A 23,794-nucleotide genomic window follows, 5' to 3' on the forward strand; every position below is an offset into this window, starting at 1 on the left:
ATGGTTGGAGCCGGGCAGGCAGGCTGGGTGGCAGGAGGTGGGGACCACGGACTGGGGGTACACCCACCTCAATGTTGCGAATCACATGGCCCCGCAGAATGGCTGCCAGCTTGTCCCGGTGATCCTCATGGTACAGCCAGTCCTGGCGGTCAGGCGGCAGGGCTTGCAGGGCAGCGTCTGTAGGCCACAGCATGGTGAGGGGCCTATGGGACGCATCCTGAAGCAGGGGCAGGAGCCCAGCCATCTGGCAAGGAGAAGCAAGCGCAGGAGTCAGGCTGGTGGGCAGACATAAGGGCTGGAACACAGAGACAAGGAAGGGGCTCCGACACCCACGTGGCCTTCTCGCCAGCCACATTCTTCTGTAGCCATCCCAGGCAGATGCACACGGGACCTACATGCAGGGGTCAACTTGCACACACCTCGCCCGCTTTCAAGTACGTGGGCACACATATGCACACCCTTGTGCTCACACTGGGAGGCTCGCTTACTCAGCCTATGTGCACACTAAAATACAGGTGAGTGTCCAGACACAGTCACTCGCACAGGGACAGTCACCTGCATACATAGCCAGGGACACAATGCCCACACACACGGGAACAGTACCTTCACCAGGCCGCTGAAGATCTTGTAACCGAAGCTCTCAGCGGCCACGGTGACGTTTTTCTGTGGAAAAGGCACTGGTGAGCCTTGAGGTCAGGCAAGGAGGGAGCAGCCTGTCTCCGTGCCCCCCTGCAGCCTGTCTTGCAAGCTCCCAGGCCTGGGCCGCTCCCCTCATACCCGCACGACAGGGGCAGCGTCTGGCTCCCAGTGTAGCACGTCAGGAGGCAGCAGGACTTGGTCGATGAAGTGCAGGACGCCGTTCACCGCCTCGTGGTCACTGCTCACCACCCGCGCGAAGTCATTGAGGTAGACACTGCCCTGGAGGCGGGAGGAAGGGAGCCCATCGGTGGGGGGTCAGAGGCTGAGTGGTTGGGGCCGAGGTGGGGGACGGGACCTGCCCCAGGAGTCTCCAGCGGCAGGTGGGCAGGGCCAAGCCAATGGGGAAACCGTGTGTGGCTGGTGGGGGTGGGGGTGGGGGGCAGGCAGGGGCTCAGGGCCAGGCTCAGAAGTCCAGGGCCCAGGGACAGACCCTCGGTGGTGGGCATGGTCCGGAGCCAGATTTGTCCATCTCCCTCTCACTTAAAGCCCACCCGGCCCAGGGGAGGTGAGAGGGTCTTAAATGCGCTGGGAGAGGGCACTGGTGCGTAGGGGCAGGGCTCAAAAGCGGCTGAGTTCCGGGTCTGTGGGGTGGGCAGGCGGCCTGGTCCCACCTCCCTCTCGTGGATGCGCAGCGGGTGCCCCGACAGCGTGGTGACATAGCCCTCCTCCAGCAGCTCCTGAACGCTCAGCTGCCTGCAGCCCACCACGTGGTAGCGGAACACAAGCTGGTGATGGGCGCGAATCCTGGCCAGCTCATCCTGGAGTGGGAGTCGTGAGGGTAGAGCGAGGCCCCCTGACTGCTACCTCTGCCCCCAGCACACCCACCCCTGCCCTACCTGCCCCAGAGGGCCCATCCCTTCCCAGCCTTGCTGGGGATGGGGGTCGGGGTGGGGGAGGGGTGCATTACCTGGGACAGGTTGGTCATTAGATCTGCACGAGGCACAAAAACTGTGAAAGGCCCATCACCCTTGAGCTCCTTGTATTCCTGGAGGGAGGGAGTAACAGCTTGAGTGGAAAGGGGCAATTTGCAACCCGCTTGCTGCTTCCAAGGATCTTCTAGGAAAGACTTGGGCTCTGAGAGACCAGAACAGCCAACCCCCTGACCAAATGAGAAGGTGGAGGCCCAGAGGCAGGTGGGACCTGCAGTTCAGAGAGGCCCGGGCTGGGCTGAAGAACTGGAAGCCAGCTGGTCACTTACCAGGAGGTGGAGGCTGAAGAATGAGGCATGCCTGTCCCGAAGGAGCTCCTGGGGGGGGCGAGGATCAGCTCAGATTTTGGGTGGCCCCCATTCAGGGCCTGGTGCCTGTCCCAGCACCTGCAGCCCAAGGTCTGGCCAAGGCAGAGATGAGGAAAGGAAAGCCGGGGGTCTGAGCTGGGTTCAGGATTAGCTTCATGGATCATAGCTGGGTCAGGCCCAGGTGGAGTCAGGGGGTCAGGGTCATGGTCAAGGCCAGGATCAGGATCAAATCTGGAGTCTTAACCAATATCCTGGGTCAGGCCCATGGGGGTCATCACCAAGGCTGGGTCAGGGGTCCAACTTGGGCATCATTACCAGGCCGACACGGGCGCGGCAGGTGAAGCCATCACCCACGGTGTGGGCCGCATCACAGGTGCACGTCCTCTGGCCATCCCCTGTGCTTTTGCACACAGCATAGGGACTGCAGCCTCCATTATTCTGAGGCGGGGATAGGAGACAGAGACATCAGTGGCTCCCAGACTCCTCTGGGTTAGGGGCCACAAAGACCCTTGTCCAGCCCCCAAAGCCCCGTTTGCTCCTGAGCAGTCAGATTTGAGCTTGTGGGGGGTGGGGGTGGCTCACCCTTCAGAGACCGTAATGGGGCAGGGAGATCTGGCTCCCATCTAAGTCCCTTTCCCCTGTGAAATGAGGCAGGGCTGGGGTCTGACCTGGGAGCAAGGGTTCAGGAGTTCACAGGTCCGGATGCCATCCCCACTGTAACCCTCACGGCAGCTGCAGGAGACCTGTCCCAAATTCTGATCAGTGCGGCTGCTGGGACCCAAGACCAGGCCAGCGCCCTGGACAGAAGGAGCTCCTCCTCCCCTGCCTGGTCTGAGGGCACCCCCCACCCATGAAAGAGTGGCACAGCCCCAGTGTCCACCTCTGTTGTGCTGACCTGCTGGGGGCCTGTGGAGATACAGTCGGCGTGCATGTGGCAGCCCCCGTGGTGGATGAGACAGTTGTTGACTTCTGCGGGGAGAGACGCTGGCGTGAGAGGTGGCCCTTCCGTTCATCTGTGTGTTCAGGTGTCACCACCATGCTGTCAGGGTCCCTGTGAGCCCCTCAGCCTCTCCTAGTCTTACAACACTGAAGCCAGACCCCTGGCCCCACGTACATGCAAGGTGGGGACCCCAGCCTTACCCTGGCATAGCTCCCCGTCTCCTGTGTAGCCATCCTGGCAGGTGCATGTCCGCTGCCCTGGCGCCACCTTGGTGCAGTTAGCATGGGGGGAGCAGCCCCCATGGTCATGAGCACAAGGGTCCACCTCTAGGGGTAGATGATCCCAGAGAGCTGTGAGGAGCAGGCCCAGCGACGGCATGGGGGCAGGGGAGGAGGGCATGGGAGAACGGAAAGGGTCAGAGGGAAGGGTAAGACCTGAGATGGGACTGGGATAGAAACTAGACCCAGGAGGCCTGGGGAGGGCTCTGCAGGGAAAGTCCCTGAAAATCTCAGAGTGGGCGCTGCGAGCACCAGGATGACCTGACCTGAGCAGTTGATGCCGTTGCCCGAGTACCCCGCGGCACACACGCAGGCCGGGGCCGCAGCCGAGTCCTGTACGCAGCTGGGAGGGAGGGCGGTGCAGGTGAGCCTGGGAGCCTGACCTGGGCCCCACCCGCTGGCCTCCCTGCCCCAGGTGGAGCTCACTCACTTGGCATTGGGGTCACACTTCATCGGGCACTGAGGGGCAGTGATGTCTGGGAGAGGAGGATGTAGAAGATGGTTCTGGTCATTTGGACCCAGGAGCCACCTCCCCAGGAGTCCCCCACCTCTCCCCCTTGAGGCTACTCACTCTGGTCACAGCGGGGGCCCTGCCAGCCCACGTTACAGACACAGCTGCCATCCCCCTGCAGCCCCTCCTGGCACAGCCCGTGGGCACAGTCACAGACTGGGAGCGGGACAGGAAGGACAGGGTTTGCCCAGAGCCTCCAGCCTGCCCCGGCGGGGCTGTCCCCACACCCGCTGTCCTCGGCCACCCCCACCCAGGGCTCACCTCCGGCACAGGTAGGCCCATAGCGGCCCAGCTCGCACATCTCACAGGCCGTTCCGTGGAAACCCTCGTGGCAGCGGCACTCCCCACTGCCCAGGAGCCGGTCCTGGCACTGCCCGTGGCCCGAGCACACACCACCCTGACCCCCCGGGCATGGCTCACACAGTGTGCCGAAGAAGCCGGGGCAGCAGTCGGGCACCTGTGGGGAGGCGGTGGAGGAAGGCCGGCAAGGGCCAGGTGTAGGGAGGAGGGAGATGAGGCGGAGGGGATTCGGAGGGCGGGAGGCGTGGGGGACAGGCCACAGAGCCAGAGAATGAAGCGAGCAGGAGCCAGGGAAACCGGGGGCTACTTCTACAATCCACCCCGCCCGCTGCCCCCTGCTTCGTGGCAGGGTGAGGAAACAGAGCCTCAGGCTGGGGGACTGCCCCTGGGGCCTGCCTGATGGAGTCCAGGCTGAACCCCTTCTTCTCCCCTCCCCGGGGCATGGCCAGGGGGACAGAGACTGGCCCCACTGACCTCTCAGACCTGTCTCTCTGGGCCCTTGCTCTGCCTGCCTCACCCTAGTGCCTCACGGGTGAAATCTAGTCACCCGTGCCTTGAAATCTAGTCCAGGAGGCTGAGCCCTGCCTCTGCTCTTGAAATCTAGTCCAGGTTCCTACCCTGGGCCTGCACTCCCACCCACCCTCCTTGCTTTTTTTTTTTTTTTTTTTAATTCATGAGAGACACAGAGAGAAGCAGAGACACAGGCAGAGGGAGAAGCAGGCTCCTTGAAGAGAGCCCGACGTGGGACTCTATCCCGGGTCTCCAGGATCACGCCCTGGGCTGAAGGTGGCGCTAAACCACTGAGCCACCCGGGCTGCCCCTACCACCTCCCCCTTGCTGGTCAGACTCAGGGGTGGGGGTGCTGCAAGGCAAACCTGGATCTTCTTGGCACATGTATAAGAGCAGCCCCGGGAGAAGGAGTAGCCGGATCTGTAGATACAGCTCTTCTTGGGGGTGTTCTGGAAAAGGGGACAGACCAGAGGGCTCAGTCTGCAGCTTGTGCAGGAGCAGGGCGAAGAACAGGGAAACAGGCAGATGACAGGTGGGTGTGACAGGTGAGCAGGACAGCAGGCCAGGGAGGGATGGAGGCAGGCCAGCCTGGGCCCCCGGCCTTCTAGCAGGGAGATGGGGTGGCCCTGGGGGCCGAGACACCTGCAGAGCAGAGAGCCAGTGCTGAGCCCTCATCCTCACCTGCAGCTGGAAGCCCTGACTGCAGCGGAATCTCCGGGAGCAGTTTACGCATTTTTCCTGGGGTGGGAGGAGGGCAGAGCGTCAGGTGCTCCTGGGGTGGGGCCCCCAAGCCCTCCTTCCTTCCACCACCACCCTGTCCAGGGCCCCCCTGCCAGCCAGGCCAGCTAGCACCTCCCAGCTCTGAACAGCCCCCTTCCCCCGCCCAGCTCTTCCCCCGGGGCCTCAGCCTCTTACCCGCAGGGACTCGGCGTGGCTGTGCAGGCAGCGGCTTGAGCCCACAGTCAGGACCCCCGACAGGCCAAACAGTGAGCGCCCAGGGGCCTCCAGCATGGGGCCTTCTAGCAGCACGTGGTTCACCTCGGGCTGAGGGGGGCAGTGGGAGGCTGAGTCCACCCCCCAACATTTTACCTTCACCTTGGGGCTGCAGGCTGGCGGGGAGGGGTTCGGGAGGGGTCTCCCAGGATGGGTGGTCTCTGGAGCAGAGGCTGCAGGCTCCCAGCCCCCCACCCCTGCAAACCTGGCCACTATGGTTGTAGAAGACGAGCCAGTGGGCAGGGCCCAGGAGCGAGTTGCGGTGTCCCCCCTTCTGCAGGGCTTCGTGGGAGAGTGCCTCCCCCAGGATCACGTGGTGTCGCACGGTGTCTGCATCCTGGCAGGGGGGTGGGACCGAGAAGCTGACGGGCTCCACTACCGAGTGCCCAGGACAGAACATTCCACCCGCCGCGTCCCTTTGCCGTGGGAGGGGGGCTCACTGAGGTTTGCGCCCTCCCCGCCTCCAGCGGCCCGTCACCCCGGCCTCACCAGGCTGCTGCTGTTGCCCTGGGCCTCCAGAGAGCGGTTTGTGGGCACGAAGATGGTGTAGGCCGTGGCGGCCTCAATCTGGGACACAAGCTTGTGGTGCTAAAGGGCAAGGGGCCAGGGTCACCGATGGGCACCGTCACCCTGGGACCCGTCCCCGGAGCCAGCCCCCTCCCTCCAGGCCTCCCTCCCTCCCTTTCTCCCCCCTCCTGACCTGCAGCAGCTCCCGGAAGAGGCGGAAGGCAGGCACCAGGTCCAGCTGCTGCAGCAGCCCCTGGCCTTGCGGCACGCTCCCCCGCGGAGGCAGCAAGACCTGACAGAGCACCGAGCCGGTGAGCACGCCAGCGCCCCGCGGCCTAGGCGGCGCCCCGCACACACCCCTCCGGCCATACCTGGCTGAGGACGTGTAGGACACCGTTGGTGGCGAGGAGATCGGCCACATCCACGCTGGCGTTCTGCACCCAGACCCTCTGGAAAGCAGCAAGCAGAGCTCAGCCACGGGCAGGCACAGGCGGACACTTAGGAGGTAGAGCACCAGCAGAGGCTCTGCTGGGCACGCGGGCGTCTCCTGGTGGCCCCCAGCCTGGCCCAGACACCTTCAGAACCCCCATGGCCGCACACACCCACACCAGGGCCCTTGCACAGAAGGGGCAGGTGTATACATGCACACACACATAAAGACTTGACTGCTGGCCCAGAGACACTGGTCTGAGTACACCCTCTGCTGGCCCTGGGCAAGTCCAGGGGATCTCAGTTTCATCCCCGGGGGCCCTGGTCTGGGGAGCTAGTGGTCACTCAAGTGCCCTCCTGGGCCCTGCACCGTCCTCTCTTCTGCCCAGAATTCACCACGTACCCCACTGATGTTGTGAATCTCCCAGCGCGTGGTCGGGCTCAGGGTGGCCACATCCTGCCCACCCAGCTGGGCCAGCTCCTCCTCAGAGAAGGCACCCTGAAGGAAATGGGCCCTGTGGGGCGTGGAACCGGGTGAGTGTAACCAGCAGACCCTTGGGACTGGGCTCCGCCCCAAGAGGTGGACACAAGCCAGGAGGAGAACCTCGGGGAGGGGCAGGGTCTCCCACAGAAGTCTCTTTCCCCCCTCCCCAGGTCCCTGCCCTGGCTGCCCACCTGACCAGTTGTGGCAGCGCCCTTGGCTGCAGCCAGAAGGCCTGGTCCTCGGGGCTCAGCCTACGGATGGCAGACTCAGAGGGCACCAGGGCTGTGACTCGGCTGCCAGTAGGGAGAGTGAGGCCAGCACTCTGTGCGCATGGTGACAAGGGGACAGGAGGAGTGTTGGAGGCAGCCACCTGAGATGCCTTGCTCCCAGCCTCTGGGCTTGCCCCCACCTCCAGCTCTTGGAGATATTATGTGGCACCTCTGCATCCAGAGGCCTCCTGGATTTGAGCCCCAACCCCAGTATTGTGCCCTGAATACCTTGATCCACTGGTAGAAGACAGAGAAGTGGGCATTTGCCTCCAGCTCCTAAGGGGAGGGAAAGAGCGGAGGTCATCAGTCTAGGGACAGACCCAAGCCCTTTCCTCACCAGGACCCTGAGTACTGTCCCTCCCACCCGAGGTGCATGAGAGGATGCCCCCTCCAAGCGTTGGGACCCACTCACCCGGAAGATGTCTCCATAGCAGCTGAAGCCATCACCCCCATAGCCAGAGGGGCATGTGCAGACCCGCTGACCTCCCCCCACTGGCCGGCAGGTGGCCTGGGGTGGGGGCGGGGCAAAGAGACAGGGTCCCCCATTCAGTACCCGGAAGGCAAGCTGGACTGCGCCCAGCCTACTTCTTACCCCCATCACCCAGCCTCCTGCCGTCTGCCTGTCCTGCCACCCGGCCCCACCGTCTGTCTCTCCAGCCAGCCAGCCAGCCTGCATTCACACTGCTCCTTTGGTAAGCTTGGCCCTGCTCTCTGAGATCACTGAGCATTTGACGTGAATTACCCCACTTCATCATGACAGATGGGCTGGGAAAGCACAGGGCAGAGGCCCGAACTGAGAGCAGGAGGGGCTAGCTGGGAGGCCTTCGGGAACACATGGGCGAGGCACAGTGGGGTCAGAGCAGAGGGAGCGCGGAGTGGGGCAGGGCTGGGGGCAGGGGCAGGGGACAGGAGGCAGGGCAGGGGCTGGGGCCTTAACTACAAGAGGAAGCTCTGTCCTGTGGGTGAAGGGGCGACATTGTCTGGATTTGGGGCTTAGAAAGATTCCGATCCTGGCCATAGGGACACCCAGAGAGCCTCCCCCGGGCCCCCCCTCAGCCCCTCACCAGGTCGTGGCAGCCACCGTTGCCTGCCCGGCAGGGGTCAATAGGACTGCACACGTAGCCATCTCCTGCGAACCCCAGCTTGCAGGTGCAGCGGCTCTGGAGAGTTTGGGAGCAGAGGGCTTCAGCTCACCAGGGGTCCCCACCCTCTCCTCCTCCACTCCCCCACTCTCTGTGGGTCTTGCGCCCTGGGGAGGCTTGTTCAGACCCGGGGAGCTTCTCCCAGCCCAATCCTTAAAGAACCCCGCTCCAGACCAGGAACCGGAGGCCCCGAGGGGAACCTGGCTCTCGAGAAGAGGCCAGAGAAGCGATGGCGATGGCAGGGAAGCATCTGTGGGGACTTGGTACCCCTCTGCTCTCAGACCTGAGAGAGGCCAGCAGTGGGAGGTGAGCGGGCAGGTGTCTGTGGGACTGGCCTCAGGGATGGCGGCACAGACCCACCTCTGACCTTGCCACCCTGCTCTGAGCCTTCCCGCTAAGTGCCCATGTCCAGGGCTTGTCCCCACTGCAGCCAAGTGACTGGTGACACTCCCCAGACCTCAGTCACCCTTGTCAGCAAGGGGGGGTGGCATCTCAACCTGCTTGTCCTGGTCCTTGGTTCCGCAACTAGAACAGCATAGCTCCTCGTGGAGCTGGGAGCGTGAGCCCTCATGGCCAGCCGGGCTCACCTGTGGTGAGCACCTGAGGCCCTGCAGGCAGGCAGTCCCAGCCATCGCGGGGCAGGTGCCTGCACACCTGACCCTGAGCCAGCCAGGCCTGGCCTCTCCACTGGCATATTAGATACTCGAGTGCTGCCCAGTCCATGGGGTCGTGGGCCTGATGTGCCTCACACGAAAAGCTCCAGATGTGGAGCACCTGGGTGGCTCAGTGGTTGAGCATCTGCCTTTGGCTCAGGTTATGATCCTGATTCTGGGGTCCCGGGATAAAGTCCCGCATCGGGCTCCCTGCAGGGAGCCTGCTTCTCCCTCTGCCTATGTCTCCGCCTCTCTCTGTGTGTCTCTCATGAATAAATAAAACCTTAAAAAAACAAAAACGAAGAAAACCCCTCCAGATGCTGAGACTCTGTGGCTGAAGTCTGAGGCTGCAAACTCTGCAACTGCTTTTCCAGCAGTCCAGAGAGTTCGAGGTATCACTCCCCCCATCACCCAGGGCAGGGGTCTTCGTCTGCTTTGCTCAGCATCCCATTCTTAAGCCTAAAACAGGGACTAGCACTCCCGGTTCCAGGTGGGAACCCAACGAGTGAATGAAAGAATCAGTGGTCAGAGACAGTGGCCCTGGGGAGGTAGAGCGGAGGCCCCGTGGACCCGCTTCCAAGGGTGAGAGTCCTCAACCCTGAGGGATGGAGCCCCAGCCTTCTGACTGGGGAAAAGCAGCCTTGGCCTAGAGCTGGCATGTGGCTTCCCCTAAAGCCATCCTGGCCTTTGTGCTGTCCCCAGCACACTTGGGCTGCTCCTAGACTGACACTACTTCTGAGTCCTGGGTTCTCACTTGTGCCTGAGTTTGAGACCCTGAGTGAGAGTTCTCGGAGTGGATGTTCCTGAAACTGGGTGGGGTGGGGTGAGAGTCCCCTGGAACAAAGCCCCCACCACCCCCACCGCTGCTGCCTCAGGCCCACCGTGCCTCACCTGCCCGGGTCCCACATAGCTGCAGAGGGCGTCGGCGTGACAGCCGCCTCTTGCATCCAGCTCGCACTCGTCAATGGCCACACAGACGCGGCCGTCCCCGCTCCAGCCCTTGTTGCACGTGCAGTGGTGGGTGCCCGGGGCCCCGGGGACACACTCGGCCTGTGAGAACCACAGTCAAGTGACCCAGGGCAGCGGGCTGAGGGAAAGGGAGCCCCCCTCCCGCCCCTGGGTCAGGAGTTCAGGAGTTCAGGGAGGGGACAGTGAGACTGACATTTTCTGAGCAGCCACCACGGCCTGGGCGGGAGCAGGGGTTGCTGGGCGTGCAGGAGAAGCCGTCGCCCTCAAAGCCATCAAGACAGACACACCTGGGGCAGGTGAATGAAGGGCCTCCAGTGAGCCTCTGGAAGAGGCCAGAGGCTGGATGAGCCGACAAGCCCTGCCCCGGACAAGGCAGAGAGGAAATGCGAGCGCTCACCTGGCGACGCCCCCCTGGCGAACGCAGCGGGCGTGTGGGTGGCAGTTCTGGGCCTGTTCCGAGGGCCCACAGTTTCCCGTGGACTCATTACAGAAGCGGCCGCTGAAGCCTGGGGCACATGTGCCGTGCTGGCACACCCCCCCGCTGCCCGGACGGTTGTCACAGAGACCGTGGACACAGCCACAGTCTGCAGGGAGGAGACAGGAATGGGTAAAGTGAGGCAGGGCAGGGCTGCCTGAGAGCAGGAGGCAGCTGAGGGGATGCTGAGAATGCAGAACATGGTAGCCAGCCCGGACGTGACTTCACAAAGCCGGAGGCCACCCCAGACTCAGTGGGCAGGCAGGGGAAATGCAAGGGGACCATTCGAAGTTTTCAGCCACCCCCGTCTAGCTGCCCTGCCCTTAAACCATCAGAAGGTTCTTCTATATATCCGACCTAAATCCTGCATGCTTTAGATTAACCACAGCTCTCCTCCTGGCATGGGTGAAGGGGACATCTATTTTTGTTCTCAAAGTCTCCTCCCCTCCCTCTGGCCTTCACCCTTCCTCCTGGGGCTCTAGTCTCCTTCTTGGGAGTCCCCAGCCCTGCTTCCAAGCAGACCCTTTTTTTCCCTGGCGGGCAGCATGGGCCAGGACTACCCACCTTCCTGGCACCGGTCTCCATGCTTGTTTGGATTGGAGCAGATGTGGCAGGCGATGCCCTTGTAGTCTGGGAAGCAGAGGCAGGCCCCATTGCCCTGGACCCCATCACTGCACTGGAGGTGGTGGGAAGCAGGACCGGTCATGGGGTAAGAACTGTCCTCATCCCCTCCCCGCACACCCTCACCCTCCACGGGCCAGCTTTGAGCTCCTGCTCCCCCTGAAAGACCTCACCCTGGAAGAGACCTCCAAATCACTGGCTCCCCAAAAGACACCCAGCCCTGGAAGCTTCCTGGGTGACTTCTGCTCAACCTAGAAATCCACAACTCCTGTGCTGATCCCTGGCTCTGCTAGCCCTGATATTACAAAGTGGCAAAAACAGAACACACAAGAAAACCACCGACAAATAACCTTTAGGAAAATAGGTGCCCAAATCCACCTACTTAATCATTTCTTAATAAAACTCAAAAAACAATATGGTCCAGCTTCCACTGCTTGGACGTAGGAAACCGGAGGCCAGAGAGGCAGGCTCGGCTCAGACACACTGGGAGTCCTCGGCTGACTCACACGCCTCCCCTTGGGGCAGGGGGACTCACGTTGCCTTTGCCATAGCAGGGGTTGGAGAAGCCCCCGGGACACTGGGCACAGTCGGGCCCAAAAAACCCTTTGCAGCAGCCAGGTTTCTGTAAGAGACAAAGCAAGGGTGCGTCTCGGCCTTGCCACCCCCACTGCCCAGCCGCTGCTGCTCCCACGCCCCACCTGAGCCGGGTGAAGCCTTCAGGGGTGCAACACAGCTGCCCCAGGAAGGCAGCCTGCCCTGCCCCAGAGGGGAGGCCCCGGGCCACCGCGCAGTGACCACTCACGCCCACGCTCACCAGGATGGTCTGGTTGCAGTAGCTAGCACAGCCTTTCTTCAGGACGTTGAGCCCAGTAGGGTCGTGGGTGTAGACACACTCCTTGGGGAAGATGTCCTGGGGTGGGTCGTGCAAAGCCACTCAGCAGGTGTGGGTCCTGAGTGGCCCCCTTTCCTAGGCAGCCCTGGTCCGGGGACCCCTCAGTGCTCTGGATCCCACACCCCTACCCTTAGTGGGGCCGAGAGAGGCTGTGCCTGCCTCTGAGCCCAGCCGAGCCTCACAGCCCCTCCTCCCCACCTTGATCCAGGGCAGAAGACTCACTGGGCAGCCGCGAGGGCTGCGCCAAGGGCCACTCACCAGCTTTATGCTGTTGGGGGGGCACGTGCTAGTGTTCAGGGCTTGGCAGTCCACACAGGAGCCCTGGGCGGGGGGGGGGCGGGGGGGCAGAGTTAGTCATGGTTCATTTAGTCAGCAGACCCTAGGAAAGCGGCAGGAGCCAAGCCCTCAGGTATGAGAGAGTCAGTGACAGGAGGGCCAGGGCAGAAGGAAGCCAGGGCAAAGGCCCTGCCGTGGGGAAGAGCTTAGTGTGGGGTATGAGAATCGTAGCAGAAGGCGGGGCCAGAGGCCCAGAAGAGGCTGGAGTCCTCTGGAAGGACTGATCAACAGGACCACTGAGGCCTGGCAGTTGGCGGGGGGCAGGTGGGTGCGTGGGGTCTCGCCCAGGCCCTAGCCCCAGGGCCGCTCGCTGGCAGCCTGCCCGCCCACTGGAGGACAACAGGCAGCGCTGGGCCCCCCGGAAAGCTGGCACCATGTGGCATGTGCTCACCGCCACCATCTCGTGCTTCTCCTCACTGCAGTGCTTAGGCAGGATGGGCAGGATGGTCGGGGGCAGCAAGATGCCTTCCAGCATGTGGATCACGCCATTGGCAGCCAGCACATCCACTCTCCGTAGCGGAGCCCCGTCGGGTCCCAGCAGGATGCGCCCCTGCGGCAGAGCCCGGTGTACAACCCACAACCCGCCAGCCTTGGGCGACACCTGGGCCCGCTGCCACCTGTACCCCCGCAGCCTGGCCTGCGTGCCGTCTCCGCTTCCCTCTCCCTGGCAATGCCTCCTGCTCTAGCAAAACTGCTCCAGCCTCTGGGCCCTGAGCCACGTGGAGTGCCACCCTCCACACGCTCGTGCCCACCCTCCAGGTCTTTGAAGCCCTCCCAGGCTGTGGGGCCCCAGGAGAGGGATCTGATCCTGCCTCTCCCGTGGCGCCACCAGGGCCTGCCGTCCACGGGGCTTGGAGCACAAAGCCAGGTCTGAAAGAGGCTACACAACTGGCCAGTCGTCGCCAGCCCCTCCATTGGTCCATTCATTCCAGATTTTGTTTGTGGAGCTCACCTCCTCGGAGATATTCACAGCCAGGACCTGGTTTGCCATGGTGAGGACCCGACCCTTGGAGATGAGCTTCTCAATGGTCAGCTGGGTATAGGAGAGGGTGGGGTTGGGCCAGGCACTAGCCACCGCATAGGGCCCCCCACAGGCCTGCCCAGGTGACTCACAGCCACCACTCTTGTGCCCAGACTCTCCTGCACTAGGAGAGTCCAAATGGATGGAGAGAGGATGAAGGGACACTGGGACCTCCAGGCAAACTTCCAAAAGCCCAGCAGCAGGTTTGGGCCGGTCGCCCTTCCAGAGAGGAGCCTCTCACCTGGCCATGGCTGTAGATGTGGTACTTCACCAGCTCCTGCAGCTTGGACAGACCCTGGCCGGGGAGAGAGGGCTTGGCAGGGGAGGGTGGAGGCCCTGGTGCCCCATCTCCCCCACCCCTCCCAGCCCCCTGAGCTTACTGCTGTGAAGAGGTAAATCAGGCGGCCGTCACGCAACTTGTCCACGGCCTCGTTGCTTGGGGCGAAGACTGTGAAGGGCCCGGGCCCATCCAGGATGGAGGGCAGGCCGCAGTTCTGTGGCAGTGGGAAGGAGGCTCAGGGAGGCTCTGTGGCCGGCCTCCACCTCTGAGCCCTGCTGGGGCCCTGCCACCCTTGGCCTGCAGGGAACGCCCGTGAGGAGTAAGTGGGAGACAGAAGCAATGGGTCCACGCTACCACAGAACCCCAGGATGGTGACAAATAGGTCCTAGGGTGGGGGCATGTGCAAGGGCCCATGCTACTGGAGAGCCCCAGATCACTGTGGGGCATTGAGGGGTCTCAGCCCAAAAGATCGGAGGGAGCTTTCCCCCAAACTCACCTCCAGGATGGTTTCGAAGCGGCTGAAGGCCTCCGTAGAGGCAAGGATCTGGCCAATGGTTCTCTGTAGCAAGGAACGAGCATGAGAGCCCCAGAGAAGAGGGGGTGGCCGGTTCAGCCCCAGAGGGGAGGAGGGTCTGTTCCAGCCTGGCCTGGAACTGGCCTGGCCCACTGTTGGCACCCTGTGGGGGTCAGAGGTCACCCAGTGGCCCCAGGTGGGGAGAGGGGAGGACGCTGGCTTACTTTGGGGTCCTCAGGGAGCTCTGGTGGGGGCTGCCACTGCAGGGCGGTGACCAAGTGGAAGACGCCATTGGCTGCTGGGTAGTTGGCCTTATGGATGGTGAATGTCTGCTTGGGGTGCTCTTTATACTTGTAGGTGTATTTCTGCTGAGATGCAAGGCGTCTGGCTCACATGCACCACATGCCAGCCTCCTGTTCCGAGGCTCCGTTCCACGTCCGCCCCTCTGCCCGGGCGGTGTGCCCCCAACAGGACTCCTCGGGTCCCCGGGCTGAGGCGGCCCTCCTTACCATGAAGCGGTTGTAAGTGACCGTGATCTCCTGGCCCGCCAGCGTCCACCACCTGCGTGTCTGCTGGCTCCCTGGCTCCTCCAGCACATGCTGCCCTGCGATGATGTGCTGTTTGCAGAGTTGTCGGGCAAAGGACACCTGTGGGCACAAAGGGACCAGGGTGCTGAGTAGGCCCGGGGTGGCCGCGGGTCATCGTGCCACCCCTGCCCCAGCAACAGAGGGGACGGGAGGCCTCCCAGGCCGCAGCTCCCCAGAGTCTGGACTGAGGACCCTCTCAGGGCCCTAAAGCCTGGGGCAGGGTCTGGGAAGGTGGCAAGGGCTGGCAGCAAGCTCCTCGAGGAGTCGGGGCTCACGTTCATGGTCCTGGAGGAGGTGGACGAGAGCCACGGCACCAGCACGGTGAATGGGCCCGACGTGCTGAGGATCTCGCGGCAGCCCTGGTCTGGGGGCCAGGAGAGGGTGGATCAGGAGAGATCTGGGAAACCTTCGGGCATCAGTCCTAGGATTTGGAGATTTGGGTGGAGGGCACTGGGCTGAGGCTGGGTCTAGGGTAGATGGGGATCAGGGAGGGGGTGCCCACTCACATGGCCAGTCATGTACCCCACCCAGCCCAGTCTGCTCCCATAGCTCTTGGGCACAGGAATAGGGCATCTCTACAGGGGTCTGCCTCTCCCTCCCTGCCAGGACTGGAGTGTGAGGGACAAAGTCACAGGCAGGTGGTGGGGGTCACACACCCAGCATGGCCAGGGAGACTTTCAGCCGCAGGAGCACCAGGCCCAGCTGGCCGGCCTTCTGTATCTCATGTAGCAGGTGTCCATAGCAGGCACGCCCGTCCCCTACCTCGCCCTCCTTGCACACACAGCTAGGGACAGGGGTAGAACTGGTCAGGGCCGGGGGTGCAGCCAGTCCCCACCTCCTGGCCCTTGCCCACCTGTTCACATAGGGCGCTTGAGCTGAGGCTGTATACACGCCCCTGCCCAGCCCGCCCTCTCTGCCCTGCCCCCCAGTGCCCACCCTGAAGCCCTCGTGCCCACCTGGTCTTCCCATCGGGGGTCAGCTGGCAGGTGGCTGACCGGTCACAGGAGTCAGGGAAGCAGTAGGCGAAGCAGCCCGCAGAGGCATTGTGGTTGATGCTGACCAAGCCTGGCTTACACAAGCAGGAGGCCTGGGACCCCAGGGAGGAGAAGGAAGTGACATCACGACCATGAGAACCACCAGCACCCCTTGTACCCATAAAGCTATGCTCAGCCACCACACCACCCTCTGAGAAGAAGACTGCCGTCCTTTGCCCATTTTTTTACAAATGGGTCAACTGAGGCTCCCAGGAGGCCCATGATTTCCCAGGGTCCAGTAGCTAGTGTGGGTGGGTGGACCATGGGACAGGCCTGACCCAGGGCCCCGGCTCACCTTGCCCGGTCTCTGGTACAGACACAAGGTGGAGTTGCGGGGGCAGCCACCGTAGTTGATGGTGCATGGGTCCTGGGGCAGACACACCATTCCATCACCATAGTAGTTCTTGGGGCAGCGACACTGTGCCTGCCCTGTGGGGCTCACCGAGCACTGGGCCAATGGGGAGCAGGGTGACGGTCGGCAGGGGTTAGGGGCTGCCAGAGCAGAGAGAGAGAACCCGAGTGAGTTGGGCACCCAGGAGCCCTATCACCTCCGCGGTGATGGCCCAAAGATGAGGTGAGCAGGCTGATGGAGACCCTGGGACAGGCCTTCCCTCAGGGGAAGTACCTGCTGTCAACAGCCAGACTGTGCTTGTTGGCTTGAAAGAACGTCCCCCCAGCCCCTGCTCGGGCCTCTGGCCTCCAGGCCACAGACTCACCTTGGCACTCTCTGCCCTGCTGGGTGTGGCCAGGCAGGCAGCTGCAGGCGGGGGCCTCTGCGGAGCACTGGGAGTTCTGGGGACAGTTCAGGGCCTGGCAGACCGGCAGCTCTGAGTGGAGAGGAGGGGTATTGTGGGGGCTCAGGGCTCCAGGTTGGGAGGAGCAAAGGTGCGAAGATGCTCTGCCCAATTTGCTGTGTAACTCCGGCCAGAGCCTCGCCCTCTCTGGGCCTTTGGGCAGTGGAGCTCTCAGATGACACTCCCTCCCCTGACCAGCTGTGTGCCTCTCCTACTCCGAAAGATAATTAGGCTGTGGGCAGAGGGCCCCTGAGGCTCAGGCCCCATCCCCCACCTACTGGCCTCTCTTCCTCTGGCCACTGAGGACCTACCACCCCAGCAGTCCTGCCCACCTTGGTCACAGCGGGGTCCAGTATATCCAGCAAAGCACAGGCAGCTTCCGTCCCCAAGTGGCCCATGGCTGCACACGCCGTGCACACAGCTGCACACTGGGCAGGACATACAGGGACGCATAGGGACATTGAGTCTGCATCTCTGCGTTTCTAGAACTCAGCTCCCGTGGGGGTGACGGGAGCCAAGGGAAGCACCTTGCTTCGCCTGGGGGCTCAGAGGGCTCTGGAGAAGCACAGGGCTGGAGGTCTGAGGAAGCAGAGCCCGTGTCCCGGGAGGGGAAGTGTGAGGCTGAGTGGCTGGGAGGGAGGCTGCGGGGGGCTGCCCCATGGACTAGGTCTCCTGGGGCCCCCACGTGGGCAGTGGCCCTGCTCCCTTGCCCTGCCAGCACTCACCTGACTGGCAGTTGGGCCCAAACCACTTGGGGTCTTGGCACTCCTGGCAGGCCGAGCCACTGAAGTTTTGCTGGTGGAGATTTGCACCAGGTCAGTGCGCGCCCCTCGACTGCCCCCCACGCCAGCCTCGCCGGGCCCTTACCTGGCACACGCAGGTCCCGTTGCCATCTATGCCGTCCAGGCAGGTCCCGTGGCCATTACACGGGGTCTCAGCACCCCCCGGGCACTCTGTGGACCCCCCAGAACTCAAATGTGCCCCGAAGAACTCCCGCTTCGCCCCTGCCCCCAGCAGCTCCCGGCAGCCAGGCCCTCCCCGGGGCAGCCAGGCCCTCCCCGGGGCAGCCGGAGCCGGGCAGCAGAGCTGTGCTGGCTGCCACTAAGGACCCGGTTCCTGAGAAAGCTGAGGGAGATGGGGGCAGATGCTGCAGAGAGGGAGCCCGGGCAGGGGTACGGGGAGCAAGGCTGGGGCCCCCACCCCGTACCATAGCACTGGGACCCCCAGTAGCCGGGGCAGCAGGCCTTCTCTACCACATCCTTCCAGCACTCCAGGCTGCAGCCTCTCATGGACATCAAAGAGTCTCCCAGCTGCACCTCATAGCTGGTGACAAAGGTGGGCAGGGTGACAGGAGGGCCTCCCGCTCTGCAGCCCCCCACCCAGCCTCCCCACGCGGGTCCCAGTGCTCTGCATCTACCTCCGCTCTCTCTCCTTGCTCCAGAGCTGAGCACAGGGCCCGGCTCACGGTAGATGCTCAGTAAATACCACTTGCCCCCACTCCCCCTTCTTTCCTCCCTAGCTCTGCCCCCAGCCCGAGTGGCCAACAACTGCCTGGGTAAGTGAGTCCCTGCCCTCACCGCCCAGGCCTGCCAGGCTCCCCCTTGCACACACACCCCCCACCCCCCACCCCCCGCAGGACACTCCTGGAAGCGGGCAGGGACGCAGGGACGCAGGCAGGGACCCGCACCTGCAGTCCCGCAGTATCTTCTCCGGTAGCTCCCGAAGCCAGCCTGCGGGGCACATCCGCCTCTTGATAGCGGGACACACGGTGCAGGGGAGGTGAGTGACAAACTTGGTCTTCACGTCGCAGCGCCTGGATCGCACCTGGGCCACAGAGGGGAGGTTAGAGTGAAGAGTCTGGCCCCTGCCCCGGTCCTGACTCTGTCCTGATTGAACCAAGGCCCAGCACCTCTCTCCAGGTCTTGCTTTCCTGCCTGTTTCCTCAGCAGTGAGGACAAGGAGGGCCCTGAGAGACAGGGGAACCTGCCTGTCACAGGTTGTCACTGCCACAGTATGTTCCTATGTCCACAGCCATGTACTTTTTTTTTTTTTTTTTTTTTAAGATTTCATCCATCTATTAGAGTGAGAGCACAAGCAAGGGGAGCATCAGGCAGAGGGAGGGGGAGAGGGAGAAGCAGACTTCCTGCTGGGCAGGGAGCCAGACAGGGGGCTCCATCCCAGGATCCCAGGATCATGACCTGAGCTGAACAGATGCTTAACCAAATGAGCCACCCAGGCGCCCCGAGAGCCATGTACTTCTGCCCAGGGCCGCAAACCCATGCCTCGGAGCCTCAGAGTCTATACCTCCTGACACGAAGAGAGCCCTGCATTTTGTTCCACCTTAGCCCATTCAGATGGAGAAACTGAACCCCAGACCCAAAACCACTGAAGTAAGGACTGGGTATGTCAGGGACCAGAAGTGGACTCTCACCCTAGTGTCCCTTATCCCCTCCCCCTGAAAAATAAACATTAAATACCACAGCAGAGGCTGCCTGGGGGAGCACAGCGACTCCTTTCCCAGACGCAGGTGGATCACACCACAGGGCTGGCCTCTGGTCATTGCTCTGCCCTGAGCATGTCCCCACCGTGCTGGCGAAGGATCCTCCCACAGGCCCGAGGCCGCTCCGCTGACCCCAGCGCGGGGCGGCAGAGACCCAGCAGCCAGCCCCACACCTAAGAGGCAGGCCAGGTCAGCGGGTGTGTGCAAGGGGACCCGCGTGCCGTCCTGCGCCCGACCCCAGGCCCCCCCACCAGCCCGGACCCGGGGGGCCAGGGCCCATCGTCGGGGTCGGGCAGGCAGTGCTAGTGGCGAGGGAGCGGAGAAGACCCAGGTGGCTTCCCGGGGGAGGTGACCATTGGACTGGGGCTGAAAGATGCCCAAGAGCTGGCAAAAGCCAAGTGGGAGGAGCAGACGGCCACGCGTGCAGAGGCAGAGAGCAGCCCCGGAGAGGCGCCCGGCCAGGCCCGCAGGTGAGGCAGCAGGTTTGTTTTAAACAGGCCTCTGGCTGCTGCGGGAGAGCAGTCGCGGTGGGCGGGGGCGGGGGGGGGGGGGGAGGCCGTCTGCCGAGGGTGCGGGTGCCAAGAAAGCCCAGGCCTGTGGTCCCAGTGCCTGGCCTGCCACAGCCGCTGCAAGTCCACTGTCCCTGGAGCTGCCTTCACGGCAACAAGGAACGTTCCCAAGGACGGCAGCCCTGTGCCCTGGAGGAAGGGAAGCCCGAGTCAGTCTCGGTTGTAAGAGGGAGAAGGGGCCGGAGGGGGGTGCGTGCGGATGGAGAAGAGGTTGCGGGGGCCTGGGGCGTGGGCTAGAGAAGCTAAGATGTTCTCATCTGAAAAATGCTAAACACACTGCGGGTCAAAGGGCGTGCGGCCAGGACATGGCTTTCCTAGAACACATCAGACTGAGGCCTCTCAGAGCAAGAGGAAAGGAGAAGGAGGCCTGGCACGTTCTGGTGAGCACGAGGCCCGGGGCCTGGCTCTGCTGCTGAGATTTGGCCCTTCCTGCTCCTGCCTCTGCGGTCTGCAAAGAGGGAAGTTGCCGAGAGCGCCTCAGGCCCAGCCGTGGGGCTGAGTGCTGTGGTCTCGTTCCCCACCCCGGGGCTCCGTCTCTGCTGAGCCAGGGAATGTCTAGGAAGTTGGGTAACTTCAGGGCTGGGCAGCTGCTGGCTCAGGGCAATGGCACCCCTGAGGCCACCTGGCCAGGCGGGCCCGGAAGCCAGGGTGGCCACCGCCGGCTCAGGGACCGGCTTTCAGAGGAACGGCCAGGCCTGGCTAAGGGTTCAGGAGAGAGAGGGACGGATGGAGGGAGAGAGAGTGGGAAGGTGAGCCCAGGAGGGGGCAGGAGCCTCCTGTCCCGACAGGGACGCGCTCACTTCTGAGACTCTCACACTGGGAAATGTGTGTGACATGGTGAAGGGTGGATAAGCCAGCGGCCAAATCAGACTTCTCACGGGGGAGCACACTGGGGGTGGACCCTGGGCCCCTCTGGAAGGAGCACCGGCCTCCCTGGACATCCCAGCCTCCCCCGCAGTCTCGCCGCTGGTCCCTCTGGGTCACAGCCCAGTGCTGAATCAGATTCCCTTCTTCCTAGGGGCATCTCGGGACTGCCCCAATCCAGAATTGATTTTGCAACGTCTGCTTCCCACAGAGACACAGGCGCTGCTGGGGAAGTTCGAGACATGAGGGATTGAGCCTGTTGTGAGGAGGTGGGACAAATCCCCCCAAGCTGGCACCCAGAACCCAGACTCCCTCAGAGGAATGGGCTCCCCCACCCCTCTCTGCTTCCCCTGCCTGGGTCACCGCCTTCTCCCTCCACAGCCCAGCTTGAGACCACAGGCTCCACCAGCACCTGCACAGAGGAGGCACCCAGTAAAAGGCTTTTGAATGGACAGGGGCTGTCCTCCACCCTCCTCCTCCAGGAAGCCCTCCTTGACTTACTGCCTGAACCTGCCTGTGTTTGCACCCTGCTTCTGCTGCTCCCTAGCTGTGTGACCCTGAGGTCATCCCGACCCCTTGGAGCCTCAGTTTCCTAGCATTTAGAGTGGTCCTTATGCTACAGGGGGGTGCTGGAAGGGCTTGGGTGGTTGAGTGAAGTTGCAAGAGAAGGCTGGTACTGCCTCGTCCCTGTCCACGGGCACCCCTGGGCCATCTGCCTGGCCCCAGCTGGCAGAGCCTCAGCCCTAGAATATGGGCTGAGAGGCGGTCAGAGCACAGGTCTCTGACGAGGAAAAGGTGGCGGATCTTTGAAATTCCTTCCATTTATCTTGCAGGGAGGGAGTAAGAATCCACTTGCAAAGCTTAGCACAGCCTAGAACCCTGGGCCCTTCGACCACCACGGTCACCCTCGCAGCTTCCCACCTGCACATCCCCAACCTAGACCTGGCACTGCCCGGCAGTGGGGTCCCAGCAGGTGCTTCCTCTCTGTACTTCAGCCCATCTACTAGTGATAGGTGGGCAGTAGCAGCTGCCCCAAGGGTCAGGTGAACTTGGCCTCCCAGGGCAGGGACCCTCAGCCACAGGCAGGCTCCGGCCAGGCAACTCTCTCCATACTCGGGGAGGCGGGAGGGGAGGCTCTTCCAGAAGCTCCAATGGGGATGGTGTCCCCACTCCGGGGCCTGCTTAGGCCTGCAGATCGGCAGCTGGGAGGTGGCTGGCACACATGGGTCTGACAGCCACACAATGGGACCCTTTTTTCTGGGGAATCACAGACAGTGGTCAGGAGCCCGGCTCCAGTGTTGGACTGATTTGTCTCCATCATCCTTGGGCTTTAGCTTCCTCAGGTGGAGAACAGGACCCACTGCCCGCGGGTCGTGAAGATTCCAGGGGATAATGCCTCCGTGTGCCCAGGGTGTGCAGCTCTCAGGTTTGAGGGTGTTACTGTTAGCTGCTGTTTACCCAGAGACTGGGGGGGGAGTAGACTTCATTCCACCCATGGGGCCGGACACAAGCACACACACATGTGTGTTCCACGTGAGTCTGTTGGTTTGCTAGCCCCTCCAGGGTTGGGGGGTGATCCTATCTCCAGTCTGCAGGCCAAGGTCACAGAGAGACCGGGCCTCAGTCTGGGCAGGGAGGGCGGGAGGATGGGCCTGGCTCTGTCCCCCTCGACCTCAGGCTGGGGAGCCCTGGGATGCCGGCGCACACTCCATGGCTGGCAGGCTGAGCACGGTCGGAGGAGGACAAGCCAACACACCCCTGCCGGCCCAGGCAGCTAGACACGCACCTCAGCCTGCGGACGCGGGCACCACAGCCCAGCCCTCTGGTCCTGCTCGGAGGACAGACAAGGAGCGGCTGCCCTCTGTGCCCCCAGACCTGTGCCCGATCTGTGTCCACTCCCTCCCTGCTCCCACCAGTGGCCAGCAGGGCCTGGATACCACGTCCCCCTGCAACTGGCTCACACTCACCTTCTGCCCCCTGGTGAAGTGGGAGCCTGCGAGGCAGAAAGCCAGGAGGCAGAGCAGAAGGAGGCCCCGGGGCCCTGCCATGGCTGGTGGCGGCTGGCAGGCGCGCCGTCCAGGACAGTCAGGGCAGCCAGTGTGGGGAATGAGCTCTAGAAGGCAGGCACAGGGCGCGCGGGCGGGCCGGGGCGGGCAGTCGCTTTAAAAGCAGTCCGGAGGCCCCGCCAGCTCACCCCCACAGGAACCCGCCAGGATTTCCTCCTGCTATCAGCAGGCTGCAGGCGGAAGGGAAGGTGCTGGCCGCTGACCCCTGCGTGGTCGGCTGGGCCCTGCTCGGGGCTTCCTGGCCCGAGGCCCTCCTCCGGGCATCGCAGCCCCCAGGCCCACCATCAGCCGCAAGCCTGGGGCCTCGCAGGGGGTGCGGGGCAAACTCCAGTTCAAACCACTGCCCAGCCCTTGCCTGCGAGCCCGGCCTGTATCATTCGGAGGCTGTGGGGGTGGGGGACCCTGGCAGGTGGGGGAGGGCAGCCCCCAATCAGGTCTGCCTGCCTCCAGACCTTTCCATTGCCGAGAGCAGCCGTGGGCGTCGACAGGACATCAGATGAACCTTGGCTCACCCCACCCCGGTAGCCCCCTTCTCTCCCCGAGGGGCTTGCCGGCTTCCCACCGCACCCCACACCGCTCTGGCCAGACTAGCCTGACCTCCCCTGCTCTGGCCGCGCCTCTCCACTCCCCTGACCTGCTGCTTTGCCCCCAGACCCTCTCACAGGGACTTACCCTGGGGTCAGCCTCAGGTCAGGGGTCACCAGCTGTTATCACCTCCCAGCACCAGCTACCAGCTGACGCTGTTTATGTTGTTCACTCTGTTCCCTGCTGGAACGTCAGCTATGGGAGGGCAGGGGTGGCGTCGGGCTGCTGCACCCAGCAGGTGCTCCGGGCCGGTTTGCGGGGTGCACGAAGGGAGGCGGGTTGCCTTTACATCCCTGTCCCCAGAGGCAGACAAGGCTCACAGGCACTCAGGAACTTGCCTAAGGCCTCCGGCTAATCGGAGCACAGCTCCCTCCTCAAGAGGTGAGGGCTGCTGCCTGCGGAGCCCCCCGCGCGGCCCGCCCGTGCACACAGCAGGTCCCGTCCTCAGGGACCCAGGCGGGGTCAGCTGCCTTGTTGGCCCACGGGGCCGGGTAGTGGACCCTGCCTCCGGTCACCAGCATCCCCGCGGACACGCAACAGAGGGAGAGCAGCAGGCGGCCATCTGTAAAGGTCTTCGATAGAAGCCTGGTAGGGAGAAGCCTTGTCGCCCCTCTTCCTCTTCCTCTTCCTCAGCAGCCTTTCTCGCCCCACTGGCTCGAGGGGCTGCTGAGCTGGTCTCGGAAAGCTGGCCTCTCACCCACTCTCACCTCCCCTTGGCGGCTCCCCGTCCCCTTG

At 63.3% G+C, this 23,794-nt stretch overlaps 1 protein-coding gene across 3 annotated transcripts in view; it reads right to left on the bottom strand.

Annotated features, from left to right (window-relative positions):
• STAB1 (stabilin 1) overlaps positions 1-22,626 on the bottom strand; it is a 26,966-nt gene extending 4,340 nt beyond the window's left edge. The window contains exons 1-51 of one of the 3 annotated variants that reach the window (XM_025456101.3): positions 22,376-22,626; positions 18,163-18,299; positions 17,683-17,798; positions 17,343-17,428; positions 17,201-17,270; positions 16,808-16,903; positions 16,398-16,508; positions 15,977-16,173; positions 15,604-15,734; positions 15,304-15,431; positions 14,923-15,011; positions 14,570-14,707; positions 14,285-14,425; positions 14,043-14,105; positions 13,647-13,760; positions 13,508-13,561; positions 13,198-13,278; positions 12,637-12,795; positions 12,168-12,230; positions 11,832-11,927; positions 11,553-11,639; positions 10,961-11,072; positions 10,319-10,505; positions 10,115-10,208; positions 9,844-10,002; positions 8,222-8,317; positions 7,570-7,665; positions 7,386-7,433; positions 7,080-7,210; positions 6,808-6,919; positions 6,347-6,424; positions 6,169-6,267; positions 5,958-6,056; positions 5,674-5,805; positions 5,391-5,519; positions 5,157-5,213; positions 4,841-4,924; positions 3,927-4,122; positions 3,726-3,821; positions 3,585-3,630; positions 3,421-3,497; positions 3,077-3,202; positions 2,832-2,905; positions 2,605-2,679; positions 2,252-2,374; positions 1,898-1,945; positions 1,607-1,684; positions 1,311-1,457; positions 778-918; positions 604-663; positions 68-244 (exon numbers count right to left, since the gene is read on the bottom strand). In XM_025456101.3, the coding sequence (XP_025311886.1) occupies positions 68-244; positions 604-663; positions 778-918; positions 1,311-1,457; positions 1,607-1,684; positions 1,898-1,945; positions 2,252-2,374; positions 2,605-2,679; positions 2,832-2,905; positions 3,077-3,202; positions 3,421-3,497; positions 3,585-3,630; positions 3,726-3,821; positions 3,927-4,122; positions 4,841-4,924; positions 5,157-5,213; positions 5,391-5,519; positions 5,674-5,805; positions 5,958-6,056; positions 6,169-6,267; positions 6,347-6,424; positions 6,808-6,919; positions 7,080-7,210; positions 7,386-7,433; positions 7,570-7,665; positions 8,222-8,317; positions 9,844-10,002; positions 10,115-10,208; positions 10,319-10,505; positions 10,961-11,072; positions 11,553-11,639; positions 11,832-11,927; positions 12,168-12,230; positions 12,637-12,795; positions 13,198-13,278; positions 13,508-13,561; positions 13,647-13,760; positions 14,043-14,105; positions 14,285-14,425; positions 14,570-14,707; positions 14,923-15,011; positions 15,304-15,431; positions 15,604-15,734; positions 15,977-16,173; positions 16,398-16,508; positions 16,808-16,903; positions 17,201-17,270; positions 17,343-17,428; positions 17,683-17,798; positions 18,163-18,299; positions 22,376-22,456 (5,415 nt within the window). In that variant the 5' untranslated portion in view covers positions 22,457-22,626. Of the gene's footprint in view, positions 1-67; positions 245-603; positions 664-777; positions 919-1,310; positions 1,458-1,606; positions 1,685-1,897; positions 1,946-2,251; positions 2,375-2,604; positions 2,680-2,831; positions 2,906-3,076; positions 3,203-3,420; positions 3,498-3,584; positions 3,631-3,725; positions 3,822-3,926; positions 4,123-4,840; positions 4,925-5,156; positions 5,214-5,390; positions 5,520-5,673; positions 5,806-5,957; positions 6,057-6,168; positions 6,268-6,346; positions 6,425-6,807; positions 6,920-7,079; positions 7,211-7,385; positions 7,434-7,569; positions 7,666-8,221; positions 8,318-9,843; positions 10,003-10,114; positions 10,209-10,318; positions 10,506-10,960; positions 11,073-11,552; positions 11,640-11,831; positions 11,928-12,167; positions 12,231-12,636; positions 12,796-13,197; positions 13,279-13,507; positions 13,562-13,646; positions 13,761-14,042; positions 14,224-14,284; positions 14,429-14,569; positions 14,708-14,922; positions 15,018-15,303; positions 15,432-15,603; positions 15,735-15,976; positions 16,174-16,397; positions 16,509-16,807; positions 16,904-17,200; positions 17,271-17,342; positions 17,429-17,682; positions 17,799-18,162; positions 18,300-22,375 lie in introns of those variants that run through there. The other 2 variants (XM_025456100.3, XM_035702424.1) reach the window with 2 other exon arrangements.
• Between the last annotated feature and the right edge of the window lie 1,168 nt (positions 22,627-23,794).

Source organism: Canis lupus, chromosome 20, assembly GCF_003254725.2.
Source record: "Canis lupus dingo isolate Sandy chromosome 20, ASM325472v2, whole genome shotgun sequence".
Lineage (NCBI taxonomy): Eukaryota > Metazoa > Chordata > Mammalia > Carnivora > Canidae > Canis > Canis lupus.